The sequence below is a fragment of the Pantherophis guttatus genome, chromosome 7, assembly GCF_059756535.1.
Source record: "Pantherophis guttatus breed Tessera chromosome 7, ASM5975653v1, whole genome shotgun sequence".
NCBI lineage: Eukaryota > Metazoa > Chordata > Lepidosauria > Squamata > Colubridae > Pantherophis > Pantherophis guttatus.
This window is the reverse complement of record NC_142069.1, coordinates 66190167-66216310: the sequence shown is the minus strand read 5'-3', so window position 1 is coordinate 66216310 and position 26144 is coordinate 66190167. Positions and strand designations below refer to the sequence as shown.

Sequence of the window (26144 nt, the reverse complement as noted above, 5' to 3'; positions counted from 1 at the left end):
AGTCTAAGGCAAAAAAACAAAACAAAAAACAGAATAACATTTTTGCTAAATTTTCCTCATCAGGGTATAAAGACTTTTAAAAATGCAAAGTTATATAAATCAGTAAAAATTGTACTGATTTAAAAATCCTTTTAGGAAAAGCCTTAAAACTTGGCTATGGCAGTGGCATGGGGCCCTGAAGAAGCTGGAGGCTGGAAGTAACTGCTGCAGTAACAGAGAAGGAACCACCACCTCTCTGCTCCAAATATGTTTGGGGTTTTTTTAGGTTGTTTTAATCTTTTGTCATTTTAATTCATTTTTATATTTATAATAACTTTATATCTGTATGTTTTATTACGTTTTAAACTGCTCAGAGTCGCCTCGAGCCGTGAGATGGGTAGCATATAAATTTAATGAACAAACAAACAAATATTTGAATTGTTTGTTAGCTTCAGGGGCGCTTTTATGGACAGTGGGAAACAAGATAAATTTGAATTTACTATGTAACAATGCAGAGAAAAAAATTGTGAAAATATATAACTTTTAAGTACCATTGTTTTTAAAACATATTTCAGATGTTATTTTGGTTTTATGAACAGGAGGGAGAGTGAAAAATCTAACAAAGAACACATTGCAAAGCTGCATGAAAATTCAGATTAATTTTGGAATTTACGAGAGGTAAGTCCACAGCTGCAAATACCTTTATTATGGTGGTATTCTGTCTCTTCGATATCCATTGCTAAATGCCAGGAATGCCTTTTTATCAGTCATTCAGGCTTTTTCTTGCCAAAAATTATTTCTTCACTGAGCAATAGTCCTAATCTCCAGAGAACCTCCAAAATGCATTCATAAAATACTGCCAGAAGTGTTTCCTGTTGTCATGATTCCAGTAAACTGGTGTTTCAGAAGTACCCACTTTTATTCAATTTGGAATTTATTCAATCTGGAATTAGCCAATAAACACACAAAACCTTGTCCTAGCAATGCAAGCTGAAGGCTAAATCTTTATTATGAGTGCAAAGAGCAGACTTTTCCAACAACTGCTAGTCTGGAACTAGTCAGGGACACTCACATTTCCTGAAATGCAGTTTATGAAACAAAGCCCTAGATAAAGGATGGAAACAACACTGGTCACTCTGATAGATCGTCACTTCAGAACCTTCTGGCCCTTTTAGACTTCCTGGTGGTTTTCAATATTGTACCACCAACCCTGGTATCTTGCTGAACCATCTGCAATTTCTGGAACGAACAGGCACCATTTCATGGTGGTTCTACTATAACTTAATTAGGCAATTCCAGTCAATAGCAAGTCCAGTCAATAAGCATGATGAAACAGCAATCAAATCCATGGTTGGTTTTGTAGTAAGGGGAGTGAGTGAAAAATATAATAATGAACACATTTCAAAACTGCATGAAAGTACAGATTAATCTATATGAATGGACTAAACTTTCCCCTTATGCTTCTATATTTAACATATGAATCTATTGGGAGAGATTACCCACCAATTCAGGGTGAGGAATCACCTGTATACAGATAATATCCAGTAATTTATTACCATTCCAGTCAGGCCAGAGATTCTTTAAATGTCCTCATATGGGCTGTGAGAAACTGCATGGAACAAACAAACAAACTTAAACTGAATCTCAACAAGGTAAATGTAGTGTTAATCCAGAAATACCTCAGCTCCATATCAGTTCCAATTAGCCCTCTCAATACTGTCATCCTCTCCAATAGAGGACCAAATCCATTACATGGGGATCCTTTAGACTTATGATTCCTGTTAGAACAACAGGTTGAAGCAATGTTTAGGAGTCTTTGCCTAGCTTAGGCTAGGGCACTTCCTGGTATCAGGAAGCAATTTATGCCATAACAAGTTCAACCTGGGGCTGCTTTTGAGACTTTCTGGAACTGCAGTTTGTACAAAATGGGGTACCCAGATTACTAGTGACTGAAAGGCATTATTACGATATAACGTAACACAATTTTATGATTGCTGCATTTGAATACCAATATGTTTCAAAAATGCTGCTTTTCACCTATCATGTCCTAGTTCCAAGATACTTAAGAGACTTTCTTTTCCTTTTCTATGCAAGAATATGGAAAAGATGCTTAGATTCCAAATTTGTCGGAGATCAGAAAGACATTGATCTGAAGAGAATTCTTTTCTTTTATGAGATGGCCCACATGCTATGGACTGTGTTGCATTGGAGATACACTTAGCACTCTTGTTACTGACCTATTAGGTTGTTGGAATATTTTGTTTAAATAGCCATTTGGATAATTATTTTTTTATATTAGATTTTAAGATGGCAATTTCTAAAATAGGTTTTTCTGTAATCATTTTGGTTACAGCAGGAGTAATTTTGTTTATTAAATGTAAGAAAAAAAGTAATGGGAGTGAGAGCAAATTTTGCCTGTGAGCTTCCCCATTGACTTCACTTGTATAATCAGAAATCAGGGAGCATCAGAAATCACAAGCAAATGACCGTGGGGATGTTGCAACAGCCTTCATTTTGCAAATAAACTTGTGAAAATTTTAATTCCATAGATGGAAACTGAATGTGTCCCAGATTATTTTATACATTATTTAAATTAGTGGATTTTAGATGCCTCAATTTAAAAATTGTTACTTTATAATGCACTGTTTGGACCAACTTAAGGATACCAACAGAGCTTTAATAGTATAAAGATACACATCATTTTCTTTTAAGGATCTCATGGATAAGTATATGGAATTCCTGAGCAGCCTTCATTCCAGGGACTAGCCAGATCCTGATACCCATAGAAAATTTTGATGTAACAAATAATCTTGCCAAGTGATTGATCTAGCCAATTCTGGTGATTTCCTCATATTAAATTATTTATGTTGGACAATGCCATAAAGAATATACCAAACTTTTCTGATTAAATGGATGAGTTAGATTTATAATGCTATTTCTGCTGATATATTCATTTTGGCACTATAACATAATTACCAACAAATATATAGCAACTTTTCACGGCAACTCAGAATATTTCAATAATTGCTGTCTATGGAGATGGCAAGTACTGAAGATGACACAGGAGCAAAAGATTAATGTTCCACTTAAAATGAAAGTAAGTAATCAGCCAGGAGTGCATGGTTACCAGATAAATTCTTTCTAGCATTTTATTACTATCAATTTATCTTAATATACATGCAAAGTCTGAATTACCAATTAAACTCTACATGTGCCTGCATATCATTATTTTAATAAAGTGAATGAAGTAACTTTTTGCTGTTTAATAAAACGGTACATAGTAACTTTTTATCACAATGTGGATCAATACTGGCAACCACCAATTTCAGACTTTTTAAAATAAAAATAAGGAGCTTGAAATTAAATTTTAAAAAATCAATTTTTTTTATGGATCTCCGGCAGATATAAACCACTATCCAGAAGATATATGCTCAAAGTTTATTATATTTCACAACATGTCCTTCTAAAAGTAAAACATTTGAAGATCACTTTAGCTATACACATTTCTAATCCATTCAATGTAATGGCATTATTTTGAGGATTTTAACCATTGTATTATTATTATTATTGGGAAGGGACACAGTGGCTCAGTGGCTAAGATGCTGAGCTTGTCAATTGAAAGGTCAGCAGTTCAGCGGTTCAAATCCCTAGTACCGCTTAATGGGGTGAGCTGCCGTTACTTGTCCCAGCTTCTGCCAACCTAGCAGTTTGAAAGCACGTAAAAAATGCAAGTAGAAAAATAGGGGCCACCTTTGGTGGGAAGGTAACAGTGTTCCGTGCGCCTTTGGCATTTAGTCATGCCGGCCACATAACCACGGAGACATCTTCGGACAGCATTGGCTCTTCAGCTTTGAAACGGAGATGAGCACCGCTCCCTAGAGTCAGAAACAACTAGCACATATGTGCGAGGGAAACCTTTACCTTTACCTTAATATTATTATTAGAAAAAGTAATTGCTTCAAGAATTGGTTTTATTTCAACATTTCTCATGCTGAGTACTCCAAATTTACAGTATCTCTCATAATCTCTGGAATGCTTAACTATTGGACAATTCATTTATTTAAGTTTGTTGATACTATCATTAAATTTTACATAATTTAAGCATACACAATTCAAATGAAGCAATTGTTTCATGAAGATAATTGCACAGCAGCTTAAATGAAAGAAGTAGATAAGATTGACTATTCTATAAAGGTGAAAACTATGGCTATATTAGCAACAAAGGATCAGTCCAACACTACAGTAAAGCCAATGATGTACATTTTACGTTTTATAAGATCATGCCTTATAATAGTCTTATTCCTTATGTGCAAAATTCCTAAACATCTGTAAAACACTGAGACAGATCAAATTTATAATTCCAGTGAAAGAATAGACTCTTAAAGTATCATTGATCCTCATTACAATGAGGATGTGACCAGACAGATTATGGCCATTTTTGAGGAACATCAATCAAAGGAACATAGAACTTTGTTGATTAGCCTTCAATGGACAAGACTCAGATTTTACCCACTGAAAATCTAACTCATACTATTGCTGGTTGAAATAGTATAATTCTTTTTATTTAACCACTGAAAAATTTCCAGTTCACTTAGCACTCAACAGCTGTACTGAGATTGTGTTCCCAGCTAAGCACCAACCACAATTACAACTGTAAGAAGCAGAAACAGCTGCAAAATCATGTTGGGGGTGGATGGGAGGAGGGAATGGAAAGAAAAGGGAAAATCTGCAAGAAGACTTGTCATACAGCTTAGGGTGGATATAAAATAAATTTCTTTTCTTTCTCATGCATGACAGCTGTCTTAGTCAAATTATTAGCAGTCTGTTTTGTAACAGAAACTCAACAATATTTTATCAGCTCTGAAGTCAAGGATATTTAAGGACCAGTACAAAGTTTTCACACTTTTGTTTTAGCCAAAACAATTATGTACATGACTGTGCAGCACGTGTTCCAACAGGAAAAAAAATATTCCCTACTCCCAATATAATTAGAGTCTAAAAAAATAAAAGTGTAAGATTGCTGTATTTAAAATACTACATCTATTTCCAAGACTGATACTTAATTACCTTTAGCAGCTGGTATAAAATTTATTTTTTTTATTGATAAAGTGACTTGATCTTCAACATAAAAATAGAAGATCTTAATTGGAAAGGATATTTTTTCAGTAGTTCAGTATATATTACATAGACATATGCAATGTTTGATAAAGAGATAGTATCATTTTTTCATTTTGAAAAATTAGACAAACTGAAAATTTGTTTTCTGATTTGCAGCTAATATGCTAATATGTTTGATTTATCTAATATTATTGGGATGTTTTTAGCTAGGTAATCACTATGGACAGAGTAGACATCTGGTGGTCTTTTATTAACTCTGTTATTTTGGTAAGGGAAAATAGTAATATTAATTTTAATAACACAGACATTCCAGCCAGTTAGATTATTGAAAATTAATGTCTCAATGTTTTTGTTTAAAAACTGGGTTTTTTGCATTGATGTGGCCTAATTGACACAGATATGATTCATCAGCAGCACATGTTGTTTGAATGCAGATTACAACATGACTGCAATTTTTAAAGTAGCTCAAGACCATTGTTCCATCTTTGTTTCCTGCTGCTGCACACTTGGGCATTACAACTGTCAAACTCAGTTGCTTGACACACAGAAATTCTGTCAGTAAAGGTTTCTTTCCCTGACATGTCAATGCTGTAGACAATAGATACTCATTGGCAAAGGTTATGCTTGTCCCACAAGTGTTTAAAGACCTCAGAGACCTGCTAGAAAAAAATGCTGGCAGTGAGAAAATGTTAGAATACAGATGTAAAGTACTTAAATTTCATGGCAATTACTTGTACTCTATAATGCCATGCCCAAAGAACTGAAGTACCATTTCTGCAGATGATGAGTTGCAGTGTTAACATATTTAAAAGGCACTATGGCTACTGATGGCAATTTGAAAGACTAAGCATGCTTTCTGCCAAAAAGACAGCTAAGACCACCCCAATGATGCCCTTAACGTGATGTCCCGGTGCCTGGAGGCTGTGCGGATCTGGATGGGGAGAAACAGGCTCAGACTCAACCCCTTCAAGACCGAGTGGCTGTGGTTTCCGGCGTCCCAGTATAGCCAGCTGATTCTATCGCTGACTATTGGGGGTGAGATCTTGGCCCCCTCAGAGAGGGCTCGCAACTTGGGTGTCCTCCTGGATGCACAGCTGTCTCTAGAAGATCATGTAACGGCTGTGGCCAGGAAGGCTTTTTATCAGGTTTGCCTGATTCACCAGTTGTGTCCCTTTCTGGATCAGGACTTCTTGCGCACAGTGACTCATGCCCTCGTCACTTCCCGTCTGGACTACTGTAATGCTGTCTACATGGGGCTCCCCTTAAAGAGCACTTGGAGGCATCAACTGGTCCAGAATGCGGCCGCGCGGGTGATTATGGGAGTGACACGGCGCACCCACGTAACACCTCTCCTGCGTGAGCTGCACTAGCTCCCGGTGGTCTTCCAGGTGCGATTCAAGGTGTTGGTTACCATCTTTAAAGCGCTCCATGGCTTAGGACCGTGATGGCAAACCTATGGCACACGTGCCACAGGTGGCACGTGGAGCCATATTAGTGGGCACACCAGCTCAGCTCTGGGGCGCATGCGTGCGCAGGCCAGCTGATTTTCGGGCCTTCTGGGCCCACCAGAAGTAGGGAAACAGGCTATTTCCTGCCTCTGGAGGGCCTGGGGAAGGCCCGTTTTTCTTTCTTACCTGGCTCCAGACCCTCTCTATGCATCTGGGAAAGGCAAAAACAGGCTTTCCCACTCCCTTGGAGGCCCTACGGAGGCTGAAAGGGCCCATTTCCCGACTCCCGGTAGGACAGGAAGTGATGTTTTTTCCTGTCCCCAGCCCCTAGAGACTCCTAGAGAGGCTCCTAGAGACTCCTAGAGAGGTTCTGGAGGCTGGGGACAGCAAAAAATGTCACTTCCTGTCCCACCGGGAGTTGGGAAATGGGCCCTTTCAGCCTCCGTAGGGCCTCCAAGGGAGTAGGAAAGGCTGTTTTCGCCCTTCCCAGATACACAGAGAGGATCTGGAACCAGGTAAGAAAGAAAAACGGGCCTACCAGGCCATCATGTGCCAGGAGTGGGGGGGGATGGGGAAGGGGGTTGCGCACGCATGCGTGTGGGCACGTGCACACGCAACCCTCCCCCGCCCCCCTCTCCTGGCACGCGATGGCAAAAAGGTTAGCCATCACTAGCTTAGCACCTGGGTACTTACGAGATCGCCTTCTGCTACCAATAGCCTCATACCGACCAATACGCTCCCACAGAGAGGGACTCCTCAGGGTGCCGTCGGTCAAACAATGTCGACTGATGACCCCCAGGGGGAGAGCCTTCTCTGTGGGGGCACCTGCCCTCTGGAATGAATTGCCCCGGAGATACATATGATCCCTGACCTATGTACCTTTCGCCGTGCCCTTAAGACTTTACTGTTTCAGCAGGCTGGGCTGGCTTAAATAACGAATTTTAATGGGTGTTTTAGTTTTTTAATATAAGGGCCAAATTATTTAATATGTTTTAAATTGTTTTTAAACTTTATGGATATATGTGTTTTATTGTGACTGTGCACCGCCCTGAGTCCCTCGGGAGAAGGGCGGTATAAAAATTTAAATAATAAATAAATAAATAAGAGATAATGTGAGGATTGTCTTAAATATTACTGAATATTTATAATATCATAATGAGAAACAGGCTGCCTTAATATTTTTAGCTGCAGAGAAGGCCTTTGACAACCTAAATTGGGCCTTTATGTTTAACGTGCTGGAAGAAATGGACTTTGGGGAGAATTTTATCCAAGGAATTAAAGCGATCTACACGTCACAGAATGCAAAAATGGTCATAAATGGTGATCTAACTAACTCATGTGAAATTCAAAAGGATACAAGACAAGGATGGCCCTTGTCCCCTCTGTTGTTTATTTTGGTAGTGGAAGTTCTGAATAGAGGTATCAGGCAAGATGATAAAATAAGAGGTATAAATATTAAGAAAGAATTTTATAAATTGACGGCATCTGCTGATGATCTGGTTATATTTTTACAGGACTCAAAAACAATATAGGATATTTGATGAGGAAATTGAATGAGTTTGGGGCTTTGGCAGGTTTCAAAATAAATAAACAGAAAACAACATTGCTGATCAAGAATATGTCTTCTCAAGATAGTGATATATTGAACAAAAAGTCGGGCTTTAAAAAAAGTTGAAATAGCTAGGGGTTATGTTGACAAATACAAATATAAAACTGTTTCAAAACAACTACGTCTCTCTTTGGAGGAATATTAAACAAGACTTACAAAGATGGGCTAAACTACACTTATCATTATTGAGTAGAACCTCTGTAACCAAGATGATTATTTTACCAAAGATGCTTTTTTAAATTTTAGATGTCACCAATACTTACAACTGACAACCCATTTAAACAATGGCAGAAGGATATTTCCAAGTTCATATGGAAAAGGAAAAAACCAAGAATTAGATATAAACTATTGCAAGATGCCACGAAAAAAGGGGGGTTGGGTCTACCAGATATGAAACTGTATTTTGATGCATGCTGTCTGACCTGGTCAAAAGAATGGGTGAGCCTCCAGAATAAGAGCATCTTGAATTAGAGGGCCATGAATTAAGATTTGGATGGCACGGCTACTTAGGGTATGAATGTTGGATGCTTATCCTACGGTTGGGTAGATAATATATAGAAAACTATGTTCTGTAACTTTAACTGCTACAAAGATGACTAATTGGCTGTGCTAAGCAGACATAAAAGGAAGGCAGGAAGTTTGTTCACTTCTGCTCTTGCTTCTGCTCCTGCTCCTGCTCCTGCTATTGAAGGTTGAACTGCTGGAAGGAACTGTGTCTGTGTTTGAAGAGAACTGGAATTGTAAGCAAACTATGTTTTGTGTTAAACCGTGATTGTTTGAAGAAGTTGTTTTGAGAAGCCAAGTTTGTTTTTATACTACAAGTAAAGACTGTTTATTTTTCTTTAAACGTTCAGAGGCTGTTACTATCTGTGTGTTTTGCTAAGCAACGTATCTATTCACTGTCTGGTCCGTTGCACTACTTTGCAGAGGGCAGTTTTGCCCTCAACAATGATAAAAGTAATGTTGAATTTAATAATCATGTTGTTAGATGTGCCATACTAAGAGTTGGGAATAAATATAAAGCAAGGCTCTCTACAAAGTTGCCTCTTTGAGTGTCACCCCAGGAAGCTTTCTTTAGAAAAGAAATGGTGCAAAGCCAAACTGTTGACGTATGCTAAAATGTTATCTTTCAACTCTGGTGACTCAATATTAAAGATGAGGAAGAACTTGAATCAGAAGGTTATGCTTGCCATTAGTTTACTTATCAACAACTGAAAAAAAGATTTAAACTGGATAAAAAGTGCTATGGATTTGACTTTGTTAAAAATGAATTGGAAATGTTATTATGTGGAAACGAACATGTTATCGCTAAGTTCTATAAAATATTATTGAAATTGAATTTGGAAAATGAACATGTAAAACATTATATGACTCAGTGGGCAAGGAATTTTGGATATAATGTGATCCTTGAACAATGGGAAAATATGTGGATGAAGAGTTTAAAATTTACATTAAATTATAATCTAAAAGAAAATTTCTGTAAGATGATGTATTGTTGGTATTTAACACCAGATAAGTTATCTAAGATACATAAAGGTATGTCAAATGAATGTTGGAAGTGTAAAAGCAAAGAAGAGACTTTTTATCATCTATGGTGGACATGTGATAAAGCAAAAATTTTTTGCAGTATGATAAATATTTTAATACAGAAAATTTTGAAAATGGAGATAAAGATGAAACCAGAACTTTTCCTTTTGGGCATAATGGAAAAAGACCTGGAGAAAATTTGAAACTTTTTTACTATATATGTTGACAGCAGCAAGACTATTGTACAGTATGCACAAAAGTGGAAGGACACTTTGATCCCTACCATGGACAAATGGTTGCAGAAGTTGATGGAGTTGGCTGAAATGGCAAAATTGACTATTTCGATTAAAGAAAAGAATATAAGTACTTTTGTTTCCGCCTGTTGACTGCTTCTGAACTTTGTGCTTGAAGTGGAAAAGAATGAAACTTTGATTTTGGATTTTACCGATTAGATTGATAGATCCTTATAGAAATGGCTTGCTCCTATTATTTTTTTTAAAAAGTTGGGATTTGATGTTAATGCCTTATTTTACTGGAACAGAGAGAGTCGGAAGACAATGTTTCTTTTTCTTTTTCTTATCCTTCCACACTTCTTTTCCACCTCTTCCTCCCCACCTATTTACTTCTGTATTTTGTATCTGATTTTATTATATAACTCAATAAAAATGTTAAACGTTAGAAAGTCTGCCTCATAAAATGTGCACAATAACATAATCAAAGCTGAGTTGTGTCCCAACCCTATGCACAGTTACTTCAGAAGCTCAATGAATACCAGAGGAATATTTGGGAAGAAACTAGCATAGGATTGCACTATCAGGATAGTTGTTACAGTTAAGCACTCCATAGATCCTAATGCTTAGCAGAAAGCTCAAACATGAAAATTCAGAAATTGTAACAGTTTCATAGACAGCTGCTGTTTTTCATTTTTTGTTATAAAAAAAATCCTTATCTCCTTATTGCAGTTTTTACAAAAAAAGTCCATTGCACAGCTGACCTGCTAACAACATATTAATTATGCAATTCTGTACCAATGACATATTGTTACTTTTGTTAATAATTATACTATCATATCTAAACAGAGTGTTAAGAGCATTTGATTTGTTCTAATATATAACCATTGTCCTTACCCTGAGGTTAAGCAACTCTAGTAACAGATATCACAATTAAATTTTTTTATTATTGATAATCCCAAGAAACAGCATGCGAGAATACATTTGAAACTATTTCCCATGTAACCATTTGCTTAACAAAGTAAAGGAAATCCTACATATGTTCTATAATATTCATATCCCTTCTCTTATTTTTTATGCCTAAAAGATGCATCACAAAGACAAAATATTAAGAACAGATAGGATGTTACTAAGTATTAAAAGCAATTAATATGTTTTGGACTTTTGAATATGTCAGACTCTTCTAACAAAATTGGGGGAGGAGGGGAAAACTCCACAGGTTATTAAAATACAATATTGAAGACAATTTTTGTTCAGTAACTCAATACAGTGGATATAGACATTTCTCCTAATGGCACAACATATTTCAGACAATAGCATTCTTTTTACTCCCTTGGCTAGCCTTACCAAAGGAAACGTGCTCTGGAAGTATTGTGTTAGATTTTCTAGAGTTCAGTATAGTGAAGATAAAATGTATGAAATGATCTGGCTTATGACAGAAATGAGTGAGAACACAATTCTGAAATAGGAAAATCTTATTTTTTTATTTCTGTGGAGGTTATAAAAATATTTTACATCAAGTGCTGGCACTTTAAAGGAAACTATAGTGAATTAGAATTCTATTCCCCATATCACATTTAATCACAAAACAGTTCATTGAATATATTACCCTACTATTTGTCCACATAACTGCTGAATTCTCTTGCAAAGCAACTAGAGAGCTACAGCCTACAATAGTTAAATATGCTGGTTACTATTTGAACGAGCTGTTCAACTTATAAAAATGGATTTCAAGAGCTTGCACTCACTGAAACTTTCAATGCCAGAAACTAATATCTAAATAGAATGGTTTAGCTGTACCTTTAAAAAGACAAAATTTAAAATTTCTTTCAAGATATTTAAAAATTCAAATATACTGTATCTCCCACCATGCTAGGGTATAGAACATTTTCATTCATTTTTTGAAGAACAGAATAATTATATCATACTACTTCATACTTTGGAATAAGAAGTTTTTTTTCTTTTCTTAAAATAGTTATTTTAATTCAATCGATTAAATTCATGCATAGAATTTCCTTGACGAAAATAGAATTACAGGTGCTTGGTGAACTTCTGGATCAGAGCACTAGTAAAGTTATGGCATACATGTACCGTATTTTTCGGAGTATAAGATGCACCTTTCCCCCCCCCAAAAGGGGGTGAAAATTTAGGTGCGTCTTATATAGCAAATGTAGCCCCACCCACCCACTGGCCCCCACCCTTTGGCTTCTGCCTCCCAGCAGTTACCTCCTTGCAGCAAACAGCAAGAAAAAACAGCTCCTTTCAGCTTCAGCACAGCCTAATTAGCACAAGTTGATTGGATCGACCTCCCGACTCTCCGCTGTTTTGCTCTCTGCTGTTTTGCACAGGCCTCTGCTGCTTGCTGCAAGGAGGTAAATTGCTGGAGCAGATTTTTTTCCCCTTGTGCTAATCAAGCTATACTCCGAAAAATACAGTAACTCTCTGGTTATGGTCATTCACCCAACAACTATTTGAAGTTATAAAGGCACTGAATGAGTGGGACTTGTGATGGTCATCAAAGATCTGGCTGTCACAATATTCCCACAGTCATGTGATCACAATTTCTCACATTTCCTGCTGACTTCTCACAAGCAAAGTCAATAACTCAAAAGTTGCAGGAAGTCAAAAGTTACAACCACATAAGATTTTTGCTTAATGACCCACATAGTCCTTGTGTAACAACAGCAACTAGGACTACCGGAATTGCCCTTGTTAAGCAATTTAGTCATATGACATTTTACCATGTTGCTTAGTGATGGGTCCCAATTGCTGTCTTATCCAAAGGACTACCTGTATCATAAGAGATTGCTTTAGGACTGAGAGCAATGCCAGAAACAGTAGATGCTGAGTTCAATAAAAGATAATGTAGGAGGTATTCCACTATAGAGGAAATAATGTCATAACTCTACTTCAAATTAATTACTGGTTTTAAACTGAGCATGGATTTTATTTCATGTCTGCTTTCTTCAACTTAACTTGTATTACTGTTAAAATTTTAGCATTGACTTTCCCAGTCAAGGATGATTCTCTTCCTTCCGAGCCTTAGCCTTTATTGACTGAATTTGTAAAAACAAAAACAAAACCAAGTAGTAAAATATTATATTGCTTACCTGCATAAAGTGTCCTTCAGATGTCCCCAGATTTGCTATAGTAAGATCCCCTTTAATGAAGACAGATATAGAAGTTAAGAGGATAGCGTTGAATTGCTGTGTGAATAAGTCAATTCTCTGCAAAGCTGTAGTAACCTCCACCCGATACTCGTCATCTTGAGCTCCACAGTAAGAGGTGTTTCTTGAAAAAGTCTGCAAGAAAACTAAATTTGTTTCAGCAAATCAGAGAAGACAGTAAAAATGACAGTACTTCAGTAGCTGACAAAATGGTAGGTAGGAGACCAGGAATATTGATTGAGTTTTGAAAATAGTTTTTTTAGATTTTAAAAGCAAGACAGTATTATTAAATTGCATAGTTTACATGGTATTATGGAAATCTTTTTTTTCTACTTAGTGATGTTCATGCTTTTGCAAATATTTTTAAACTGTCAGACAAGGAATCCACCAACACCAGTGGATGGCCAAAATCCACTGCATTCTTTTAGATCTTTGGGCTTGAAAAGCAAGAGAGTGAATTCTGTTGCCTATTCAAAACAAAAATAATATAACTAATGATATAAGAGGGATACTTCATCCTTTACAAATATATTTCCTATAAAGTTTCTTCTAGCTAGAGAGTATATGAGTATAATGCCAGCAAATAAGATTCTAAAATATGTTTGCAGGGGACTGAATAAAAATATTTGCAGAAGTTTGATAAATATTTACTTCATATATAAATATCTTAAGACTCATATACTGTTTACTCAACTTCTAGTAATATTGTCAAACTACATGGCTGATACTAGTTTAAGAGGTCCAACATCCCTGCAAAACAATATATATATATGTCTTATTAGTATTAAGTCAGATGGCTTTCTTAAGAGTCTACACAGATAAAGAAATAGCAAAATAGGTAATTAATAATGGTAGGCTGCTGTACTTTGGATCATGGAAGCCCCAGACCTGGAATGTGGTGGAAGTAGCAAAGATGGCATCTACAAGAATGTACACCATGTGGTGACTGGCTGGCCGCTACAGCAGCATTATGTGGAGTGTTTTTGGTGTGTCAGGGGGAACCCGCTTACCAGCCATCATGCTCAAAAGGGTAGCCGCTGCAGCTGCCGTCATGCTCGCCATAGCCACCGTAGCCATCATCCACGACACGGCCCCAAAGCTTTGGAGGCATTCCTTATCGCTGCGCGCACCGCCATTACAGTGGACACTTCTAACACTGTTGCTACTGCTGTGGGCGCTGCCATTACAGTGGACGCCTCCAACACTGTCGCTGCCGCACAGCTGAGGGGCGGGGCCGGAAACAGCTGAGCCACAGGGACTCCGATCTCAGTAGCATTCCCAGGCAACCTCAACAAGCCAAAGGGGAAGCGCCTTGTAACGCCATGTCGGCTACCTGTGATGACGGAGCGCATCTAGGCTTGGGGGTGGAGCTATAGGGTGGAGTCACAGGGGTAGCAGGTAACCTTAAAAGGTGGTGGGGACAATAGCGCTGACAATGCTTCATTCTTCACAGGTGTTTGTTGGATCGTGCAGGAGCCGAGGATAAAGTACTCTACAACACAGACAGCTTTTGTTTGGAGTCTTATTTTACTGCGGCATTCCGGAACCTGACAGGTTGTCAGCGCTCTTCTCTTCCTCTATATATACAGTAAACATGGCAGAGGGGACGCAGGACGCAAGTTCAGGACTAGAAACTGTGGACTTAGTGGAGTCGGGGGAGCAAGCTGAGCTTTCCACTCCAGAAGACCTGCCCATTCAGCAAATGGGGCCAAATGTTAGGCCTAAGGAGCACCCAGCATTGCTTCCCCCACATTTGGACCAGGAGATGGGGGATATTGACCAGGTCAGACTGCAAAGGACAGAGGCTATGGGAGAGTGGTGGATGGGTCCAATGGGCCAAGGGGGTTATGAGGCACCCCCGCCTCCACTCATGGTCACTCCCACCAGGGGCCATTTCATTCAGTGGCAGGAGAGACGCATCTCTGAGGACGAGTGGAGTTACTCTACTGCCCTGGGGAGCCAGACTCTGGATGTGTTAAGGGAGATGTTTGGTCCTGCTGAGTTCAAGGGCCTAAACTCTGGTAGAGGTTGGAGGAGGGGTTTGGAATCTCACACAGCACGTGAAGCTCACCTACCAACAAAGGGCCTGACCCAGTTCCCGGAGAAAAACCCAAACCCACGGTATGATAGGGGAAGGCCCAAGATCACCAATCCACCCCTAAGGGCCCACTTCGAACACTGGGGGCCCAAGACAGGGCTCTGAGGCAGGACAATTGGACCCCACTCCAATCCTGGCCGGTTGCAGCCCAGGGCCAGGCCCCCTAGTGGGACCCGCCAGCTGTGTGGGCCTTGCTTGATGGCAGCCCGGACAGGACCATCTTGATAAGTACGGCCATCTATATACTTCCCAGTGGCCATGGTAATGGCGGTGTCCACCGTTATGGAGGGTGAAGCAGCCAACTGTGTTGCTGACTTATATAGCAAACATGCCAGGGAACTAGGAGATATAGGCCTGTTCCTCTCAGCTATGCAGGAACAGTTCGAGGATAACAGACAGCTATAACAAGCTGAAGGGGACTTGTTGGCAGCTAGGCAATGAGGCAGACCAGTGGGCGCTTATATAAAGGAATTCTGGAGGTTGGCAGGAAAGGTGTGGGGTTGGCCGGAGAGGCTGATGGTACATCAATTCAACTCTGGACTAGACCGGGTATTATGACAAATGTGTGTGACACGTGGCCTTCCTCCCTGCCTGGCGGCATGGATTCAGGCCACCACCAAGATCGGTACGGAGCTCCGGAGAGACAACTGGGCTAGACCAGATTGGACTGCCAGGGGTAGGAGGTCACCAGACCGGCTCATGCGACTAGTCCAGATGACACGGCTACCAGACCCAACTCCCACCACACCCTCAGCAACCTTGCCAGGGAAGCCCGGTCTCACATGAGCCCTGATGATCTGCTTCCGATGCAGGAAGCCGGGACATTGTACCTTAGATGCCGAGATGGGTATAACTCGATCAATTGGAACACCAAAGCCCAGGCAGAGCACTGCCAGGAAGGGTACACGGAAAACTCCAGTTGGGGGGGGGACGCAGCACGCAGGCCATCCTCCCCCCCTGGTGAAAGCGGCACCACTCCTGATAACAGGGAAAAAATGACCAGTGGAACCGATGACGAGGTGGAAGCCAACCCCATGGTAAGCCAGGCTATTAAACCTTTCCTCATTTCAGTGGTGGTGAGGGTGAAACGCCAGAAGTGCAAGGCACTTGTGGACTCAGACTGCACCTGTTGTCTCATGAGTGCAGCCACCACATATAGTATAGGAGTGGGGGTGTGCAGATTAGCACATCCCATCCGTTTTGAGCAGATGGATGGGTCTTTGCTAGGAGGACAGCTGGAGACACTAGATTAGTTTAGAGATTAGTGGGGCCCAACGATCTGGCGGGGAGGGGGTTGTAGGCATCTGAGAATAGCGGTGGGGCCTAACCCGCCCCTGCATGAACTGCACCCCGAGGGGATAGGGACCACCCAAATGGCCAACAGGCATGACAGTAGACTGGGCGGCCTCCCTGCGGGATATAATGACCTAAAACAGGTCTGTAGTGAGCAGGAGTTTGACAGCTTCTTGGGGTTTGCAAATTTTTATCACCAGTTCATCCCATCCTTTGCTCGTGTGGCTCTTCCATTAATGAATCTTCTCCGAACGAAACATTTAATCCAAAAACCTCATCCTGGCTAACCAGTACAATGGACATTGGCTTGCCAACCTGCATTCGAACACCTGAAGACTTTGCAAGAGAGCTGATACTGAAAAAATCGGATCCCACCAAGCCAGTCATAGTGCAAGCAGATGCCAGCAACGTGGCGGTGGCAGCGAACAAATGAGGAGGGGCGTTTGCACCCATGTGCATATACCTCCCACAAATTGAATGCGACCAAATGCATATGGGAGAAGGAGGCATTTGCGATGCAGTGGGCCCTACTAACATGGAGACATCTGTTGGAGGGGAGTAGCTTACCATACGAGGTCTAGACAGATCATAAGAACCTGGAAGCCCTCCAGGCCCCATGTAAGCTGTCGCCCAAGCAGGTTAGATGGGCGTTATATTTCAGATGCTTTAATTTTTGCCTGAAATATATCCCCGGAGGGAAGAATTTTCTGGCGGATACTTTGTCCCGCATGCCACAGTACGCCAGTGACCATGAAGAGGTTGTGCAGGCCATAATCCCAGCATCGCTGCCTATGGGAGGTACAACGCAGCAGATAGTGGGTACCGTCCGGTTAAAACATCTGGCAATGGAGATAATCTGCAATATTAAAACATCCCTTCTAACGGATTAGTGGATTCAAGCCAATCAAACCACCCTTAGTCGAAGGGATGGCTTGGCATGGAAAGGTTCCAAGATCTACATACAGAGTGTTCTCCAGACGGAGGTATTGCGACGATGTCCAAGTGACCAGCCACTCTGGATTTCTCAAGACATTACATTTGGTCAATCGTCAGTTTTGGTGGCCACAAATAAAGACATTGAACAATACATGCGCAGTTGTGTTACCTGTGCCACAATGAAAAAGCAACCAGGAAAACCGCCTGGCCTCCTCCAATCCATGGCAACTCCTCTCAAGCCGTGGGAGGAGATAGCCATGGATTTCACTGTGGACCCACCAGCTAGTGGGGAAAAGTCAGTGATCTGGACGGTCATTGACCTATTCTGAAAACAGGCCCATTTTGTGGCCTGTAAGGGGCTACCCTCAGCTAGAAAACTGGCTAAGCTATTCATTACAAATATCTACCGGTTACACGGTGTCCCAAAAAGGATTGTGTCTGACAGGGGGTTCAATTCACCACCAGTTTTTGGTGTGAATTTCTGGCCACAATAGGGTCAACCCAGGGGCTCAACTAAGCATACCACCTAGCTACCAATGGAGCCTCCGAAAGAGCAAACACAATGGTGGAGCAGTATATCCAGTGCTATGTAACACACCAGCAAATGGACTGGGCGGATTTGCTTCCTTTTGCGGAAGTGGCATATAACAATGCCGTCCATAGCAGCACCAGATATACCCTGTTCCAGGTAGCCACAGGAACGGAGTTCATCCCATACCTGAATGTCCCCAACAAGAGACCAAGGACCTGGAAGTATAGGGATGGATAGCCCAGATGCAACGGGCATGGGAGAGGGTCAAGGAGGCTTTGCGAGTGGCGGCTCAAAAATATAAAGCTCAAACTGACAAAAAGAGGAGGCCACAGACACCCTTCCATGTGGGGCAACAGGTGTACCTATCCACCAAATAGCTCAACCTCCGAGTACCCAGCAGGAAACTCGCACCCAAGTATATTGGACCATTTACAATACTGCAGGTGATGAACCCTGTAACGGTGCAATAACGGCTCCCACCTTTGTTAGGGAAAACCCATCCGGTAGGTTTTCTACGTCTGCTCAAGATGTCTTCATTACAGGGAACCCCTCCATCTTCCCACCACCACCTATCGAAATCGGGGGAACACATCATTATGTAATAGAAGAGGTCCTAGATTCTTGGTGGCACCGAGGCTGTCTACAATACCTCGTTCTATGGAAGGGGTACCTGCTAGCAGAGGCATCCTGCGTCTGGGACCAGGACATGAACGCTGAATGGCTTTGTGCCCGGTTCCACCGTAAACATCTGACCAAACCGGGGGGGGGGGATGCACAAATACCCTGACCTACCTGACTTTGTATTTTGGCTTCCTCAGCTGCTGAAAGTTTTGTATGGCCCCTTCCTCTGATCAACTAAATGTAAAGCTACTCATGGACTATTTTGTTTTGAATGTGATTTTGTACTGTAAAGAGGCCTCTATCGGGATCTGGAGCTGTGACATGGTGAGTGAATATGGGGTAAGTGTGTTCCAGAGGATCCTGGATGAAACGGATTATCTGGACTCCTTTCAATCAGGTTTCAAGATGGCTACAGGATGGAAATGGTATTGGTTTTGCTTTTTGGTGACTTCTGGTGGGAGCAGGATGGGGGTAGTACATTCCTGCTCTACCTGGTCTCTCCAGTTTTCAATACTATTGATCAGGGTATCATTCTGGAGCAGCTCTGGGGGTTGGGTATGGGAAGCACTATGTTGTCTGGTTCACTTCCTTCGTCAGAGGCTCTTTTCAGTCAGTGAGAGGTCCAACCTGTGGCCCCTTCTCCAAAAGTTCCATATAAGTTGGTGCTTTCTCCACTCCTGTTTCATATCTACATAAAGCTGTTAGGTGAGATCATCCATCATGTTGATGATACTCTGTTGTAAATTTCTGCAAATGATGAGTTAAACAATGCCTTGACCAATTTTTCTTAGTACCTGGAAGTAGTTGAGGTCTATATGAGGAGCAACAGGCTGAAACTGAACCCTGGCAATATGCAGGGGTTTTGAATTCAGGACTTATTGATTCTGGGAGAATTACCCTCCTTGCTCATGGTTATACCACAGAGTGTATAGTCTGGGTGTTCTCCTGAACTCCTGATTTCTGCTCAAGAAGGTGACAGCTATGTCCAGGAGGGCCTTTGTACAACTATATGATAGTTATGCCCATTCCTGAATCAACATGCCCTTCTCACAGACATTCAAGCCCTTGTCACCTCCCATTTGGACAGCAGTAACACATTCTACATAGGACCACCCTTGAAAGTATCAGTTCAGTTGGTTCAAAATTCCGCAGCCTGCATAGTTTTGTGCAAATCTAGATTTGTGCATGTGTCATCTCTTGTGGGAGGTGCAGAGACTGCTGATTTGCTTCTAGGTCTAACTCAACGTGCTGCTTATCATTTTTAAAGCCCTACATGACTTGTGGTCAGGTTATTTAAAGGACTGCCTTTCCCCACTTACATATACCTGACCCACCAAAGCAGGAAGGCAAAGTATGTTGCAGGTCCCATCTGTCAGAGAAGTATTTGTAGTGGAACTAAGAAAAAGAGTCTTCTATTATTTCTCCCTCCTTATGGAATATTATTTTCCAAATATAAGATTAACCGTGATATTTTTCCAGAAGGTCCAGAAGACATGGTTCTGTCAGTGGGCCTTGGCTTAAATGGAGCTGATCAAGTGGCTGTTCGATTGTGTTTGTTGTTGCCACAGGAATGGTGTTGTTGTTATGGGTTTCTGTATTGTGGATGTTTAATTTTTTAAGCCACCTGGAATCGCCAGCCAAATAAATTTGTTTAATAAATAAACAATAAATAAATAAATAAATTAGTCTGGAAATATTTTAACTAACTCTTTTTATGTTGTAATTTTTATTACCATATAATATGTTTTGTTTTCAATCCTGTAATTCATCAACAGGAAATACATATTTTCCTGACAAATTACCCTCATAATATATCTTGATAAATTGGGCTTAAAAAAGAATGTAGTTATGCTGCATTCACAATTCAGTAATAATCTTTTAACTGAATTATTATCTATTGATGCTTCATTTCTATTTCACATAATAAACAGAGATCACTTAGCATTTTAATACTGAAGAATATATGATATACTTCAGTTCTAGAATATGACTGGAGTTATACACAATAATGTAAAAATGACAAAAATATAGCTGTTTCCTAAAATCAATATTGTACTCATTATTTTTTCTGATTATTAAATTTAAAGATTAGTTTGAAAATTAAGACGTGTTGAAATTAAGACATATTGAAAAATTAACGGGAATGTGTCCTTTAAAAAGCAAACCAGGATGTAATTATAGCAATTCTGTTATTTCACAGTTCAGCTGGAAATCAAATTTTTAAAATGTTAATTGCCAACAGAATTTGGTCATCTTTTCAAAATACATAGCCACATCACAATGTCACATTTTTGAACCCTTTTCCATCCTCTATTTTTCCTACTATTTGTTTTTTTATTTTTGTATTTTATATTATAAATTAATAAAAAAGAAGAGAGAGAATTTGGTTAACTTTTCAAAATACATAGCCACATCACTATGTGTAGGTGATGTCTAATTGCTGCATTTCTGCAATAACATCTAATTTAAATTATGCATTTGACCAGGAGCAGAGAAACCGGATTTTTAAAAATTCAACTCCTAAAATCTCTTGCTATGTGTATATAAATGTGACTAATAGATGTTCAAAACATTTTTAGCATCCTCTTGCCCTCAACTAGGAGAGCTAACTATACCACTGAATATCAATTATTCCAGCAGGTTTTGGTCTTGAGTTGAAAGGTTCTCAGACTATTGGAAGATCATTTTAAAGGAATGTGTGAAATCCCACTCCCCATTATCTAATAAATACTGGCCGAGAATCTGCAATTCACTTTTCCCCATCCCCACTCCAAATAAGCTTCAAAAGAAATCCAAATTTCTGAGCAGATTCTAAGGATGCACAGGGTTCACTGAGACAAGATTGTATTGATTGTAACAGCCAAAGGAAATACAGGCAGTATAAAATACTTTCCTCTCTTATGCAGACAAACACAGGTGTACTTCAAAAGGCCGTAGTTTGCTTTATTTATTAAAACTTTATTTAATTTATTCATTCATTTCATGCATTCATTCATTCTGTCCTGCTTTTCTTTACAGCAGGCTTTGATGATTCCAGAATGCTAAGGAAGGTCTGATCTGCTTAGTATCCTGATCGGAGACCGTCAAGAAATCTTGGAATGTCCTGTAGCTTAAATGAGAAGTTTTTTTAAAAAAACCACCACCCTGAAGAGAAGTAATAACAAACCACTTCCTCTTAAGTGCTTTGAGAAGTGCTTTCTTTCTCTTTACCTGCTTTTTTGCTCAATTGGAACAATGAAGCTCCCTAGGGAAAGAACACATTTGTGTTGCCAAAGGTCTGAGTTAATTGTTTAGAAATTAGTTTTAAAATTAGGCTGAAGGGGCCATGAGGCTCCACAGTGAAGGGTGCACAACGGCAAGTGTACGGTTGGATTCCAGCTATATACACTAAATGGATAAAGGTAGCCTTAAAACATTTTTAATTGCCATTTCAAAGGTTAAATCTTTCAAAGCCACTTATCAAGCAACTTGCCATGGAGAATATCCGTATCATTTAATTTATATGAGATAATTATATATTTCAGTTTCACTTCCTCACCTCAAGACTCCCTAAACTATTCAGTTGGCAGACAAAATGGAAAATTAAATTATCTCTGGATTAAACATATATATATATTCACTGCCAAATTCCAGTGACAAATCGCACAAATATTGTAGTTCAGTAAATGTTTTACTGGTATGTGGCTTACTTTTATTTCTTTCTTTCATGCACTTGAGTGAAAGTACAAAGTCCATTTGTGACTCACCCAGGAAAAAAAAAACCCTGCATCTGATGTAGGTCAAAACTGGAATGTGATGATACAAACTCATTTCCTCCCTGTCCAAACTTAAATTGTATTTTACTTGCTCATGCAATAATCTATGAAGCTACTCTACAACTAATCTTCACAATATAGGTCTTTAAATTAATGTATTTCTTTGGCTTTTAACAAAAAAAATCCTGTTACGTTAAACGAACACTATTGCTTTGAGCAAGATATAGTTTTAATTATGAATAATCCATTTTCTGTAAAAATGCACAAAGCAACTTATACAAAATTAAAAGCATAGAACAAAACCAAGACATAAATACAGTATAAAAGAAAAAAGGATAAATAAATTTTTTCTCTCTCAAATAACTGAGTGATCTCACAGCTGATCAGCTCTGAACCTTGCTTTCCCATGTACATCCAACATAGCACATATGACCAGAGGTAAATTAATACAAATTATGTGTTTAAAATTTTTGAAACTGACATCTCTAACTCTAAATCTACATTTTATCAGAATAAATACTGATACTCATGAAAATTAACTAATCATCACTACCAAAATTATCTGCTCCATAAGGATGATTTTATTAATAATGCATTACAAATCACTCTGAAAGAAATCTGTATGAACTTGAACTAAATGGCATTTTAAAAAACTAAATAATAGCTTCATGGTTTTCATCCTGTTCATGTATGTATTATTTAAATACTAAAGCAATATGCTGCATGATCTGAATATTGCATTTTATACGAATATTGTGGGAAAATTGATACCTACAACCTGTTTTGCACATTTTTGTAAGTTATGAACATACTGCAAGCTGCCACTAATTCTTATAACACTATAGAAGATAAAGTCATCATAATTTCAGATATTATATATTATTTTACATTGTATTGTGAAAATAATAACTCTCATTATCATAAAAACTTATGTTGTATATTCCTGGGCATGGAGCTGGAGTGTTAGTGGAAACTTGTGATATGCTACTTTGTTTAGAGTGGTTTGGTCTACTGATTGCTGTATGTGTTATTTGCATTATATTTTGTATTGTTTTACTTGTGGTAAATCACCCAGAGTTGTTTTGTGAGATGATGGCTATATAAATTGAATAAATAAATAAATAAAGGTAGTATACCTTTCTATAATTTTGCTTTTATCATAATATAACTTGCTGAAGCATGTCAGCTTCAGCTAAATAACAGATTTGCAATGAAGCAAGAATTTGAACTCAAGCTTTCTGATAACATTCTAATCTGTAAATAAGAAAACATCTCTATTAAAACAGTAAAAAATACAAAAATTCTGTATTCAAAGTAAGATATTTCAAAATTAAAAGAGTTCTTGCACAGTGGTTATATTGAATTCAACAAGCATATAAAATAGGAAGTGTGTCTCCAAACCAATTCAGGTCAATAGAAAAAATGGTTAAATATACAGTAAATATTTATAGCATCAGCTATGAATTTAGTATCCTGTATTTCCAGAAACTCTTAGTGTTCATTTACTGATAAAGGAAAACCAAAAGGTTTATGCTAATGTTAGATTACATAAGGAAAAAAAGACACAAATGCTGATGTAATTAACTATTTCAAATTAAAAACATAGCACATTTTCTTTTCAAAGATCTTTCATAGTATTATTCACTTTTGGTATTGATTACCACTGCATCAATTCTTGTAATCTGGTTAGTGCATTAGCACTAAGTAAATAGTATTGATTTAGGTACATGTATAATGGACATATGCGTTATTTGTATTTTGCCTGTTTCCTTTGTGTTATGGCAAAGGCAACACATGGCAAAAAAGGCAACCCAGGGCAAAAAAAAATGTATTTACTACGGAAAACAGTAGAAAAGTATGTCACACTTCCTGATCAAGATAGGCTTGGCTTTAACAATTGCTTATATCAATAATGTTTTGGAAATATTTAATTAATACTTTAGGCTTTCCCCACAATACCATAGAACTATCCACCAATCCTTGCCTTAGCAGAAGCCATGCCAGCATTAATTTTTCCACCCTACTAAAAATCCGTATCTTTCCTGTTCTCAGTAATTGCCAATTGACTGACTTTCCTCTTAAGGTAAGGGATGACAAAGTCTTCATCAGTGTTAGAATAAAGACGAAATATTATTTATTTATTTTAAAGGTATTTATGGTTTCTCATATCAACATTTTAACAGAGGTACCACAGATCTAGTTTGAATCTGACTCATTCATGGCCTGGAAGAAAGATGAAGTGACATTATAGGATCCAACAGTGAAAAAGAGGCTGCCAGAACATATTTATGGTATAGTTTAGGAGCAATGGAGATATGGCATAATAAAACAGAAACTGTCATAATTTTAGAGGCGAACATATATTCAGTCCTGCATTCAATGAATGCTTAAGATGTAATACATTTCCTTCCCAGGTTTGATATGCCACGTTCCCTGCTGGCAGGGCACAAAACAGGAAACTAATAATTGCTTGATTAAGCTATAATCGTGGGGGTTAATACCTGTATGGAAAGAGGTTGCTCCATCAAGGTCATGGTTGGGAGGGGCAGATATGGTGGGAGCAGGGGGCCACATCATGCTAGGGGAGCACGCAACCGCTGCCTTCAAGCAATGTCACGCTCCGACCGCCAAAGCTCTTCTCATTCCCTGGGTTGCTCAGTCTCAGGGCCCGAACCTTAGGCTGATGTTATGCAACGTCAGGTCTGCGGCTAACAAAGCCCCCCTAATTTGTGAACTAATTCAGAAGGGGAGAGCGGACCTGGCGGGCATTACAGAGACCTGGTTGGGCCATGAAGGGGGAGTCCCCCTGGTAGAGATGTGCCCACCAGGTTTCCGCGCATTCCATCAGCCAAGGGCTCAGGGTAGGGGTGGAGGGGTGGCGGTTATTATAAAGGAGAGTTTTGATCCTAGGGAAGCCACTGTCCCTCAGACAGCCGGATGTGAGTCCCTCCTCATGAAGTGGGGGCATGGGTTACAGATGGGCCTGCTGATTACATACCTGACTCCCTGCCACGTAGCAGCAGCCCTGCCTGATTTCTTCAATGTAATAGCCGGGGTGGCGGTTGAGACTCCTAGGCTTCTTGTCATGGGAGATTTCAATCTGCCGTCCATCAGTGAAACATCTGAGGTAGATCATGGCTTCCATGACGGCCATGGACCTGACCCAGTTAGTTCATGGCCCTACTCACACGGGGGGACATACTCTGGACTTGATTTTTGTATCTGACCAGTGGTTGAATGGCCTAGATATAGGGATATAGTCATCAAACCCTTATCATGGTCAGACTATTCTCTCCTTAGGCTTGACTTTCTGTCCGCTACACCCCACCGCAGGGAGGCGGAACCAATTAAATGGTTCCGCCCCAGGCGCCTGATGGATCCTGACAGATTCCAGATGGAGCTTGGGCCATTTCCTGAGACTCTAGCTCACAACTTGATTGAAGACCTGGCGGCAACCTGGGATAGGATGGCCGCTGGTGCCTTGAATCGGGTTGTGCCTTTGCGGCCTCTGACCCGGCGTCGAAATTGCCCGGCTCCGTGGTTTTCCGAGGAGTTGAGGGAAATGAAACGCCGGAAAAGACATTTAGAGAGTAGTTGGAGAGCCAGTCGTTTCGAATCTGACCGAACACTAGTGAGGTCATATATTAAGACCTACTTAGTGGCGATAGCAGCGGCAAAATATAACTATTTTTCGCTATTATTGCATCGGCAGATAATCGCCCAGCCGCCTTGTTTAGGGTGACCCGCTCCCTCCTCCATCTGGGAGCATGGGAAGACCCCTTGCAAGGTTGAGCTGAGGATTTTGCACAATATCTACACGATAAAATCGCT

The 26144-nt window shown here is 39.7% G+C and overlaps 1 protein-coding gene and 1 long non-coding RNA gene across 6 annotated transcripts in view; one reads left to right on the top strand and one right to left on the bottom strand.

The window, feature by feature from the left end:
* The window catches only part of MET (MET proto-oncogene, receptor tyrosine kinase), a 146927-nt gene that overhangs the window by 68670 nt on the left and 52113 nt on the right, over positions 1–26144 (bottom strand). For all 5 annotated transcript variants that reach the window (XM_034431027.3, XM_087874185.1, XM_087874184.1 and 2 more), the window contains exon 3: positions 13022–13213. In XM_034431027.3, coding sequence (XP_034286918.1) covers positions 13022–13213 — 192 coding nt within the window. The remainder of the gene's footprint in view (positions 1–13021; positions 13214–26144) is intronic.
* On the top strand, positions 597–14581 carry LOC117673591 (uncharacterized). The gene is made up of 2 exons (XR_004593514.3): positions 597–657; positions 14532–14581. It is a non-coding gene; the product is annotated as an uncharacterized LOC117673591 (long non-coding RNA).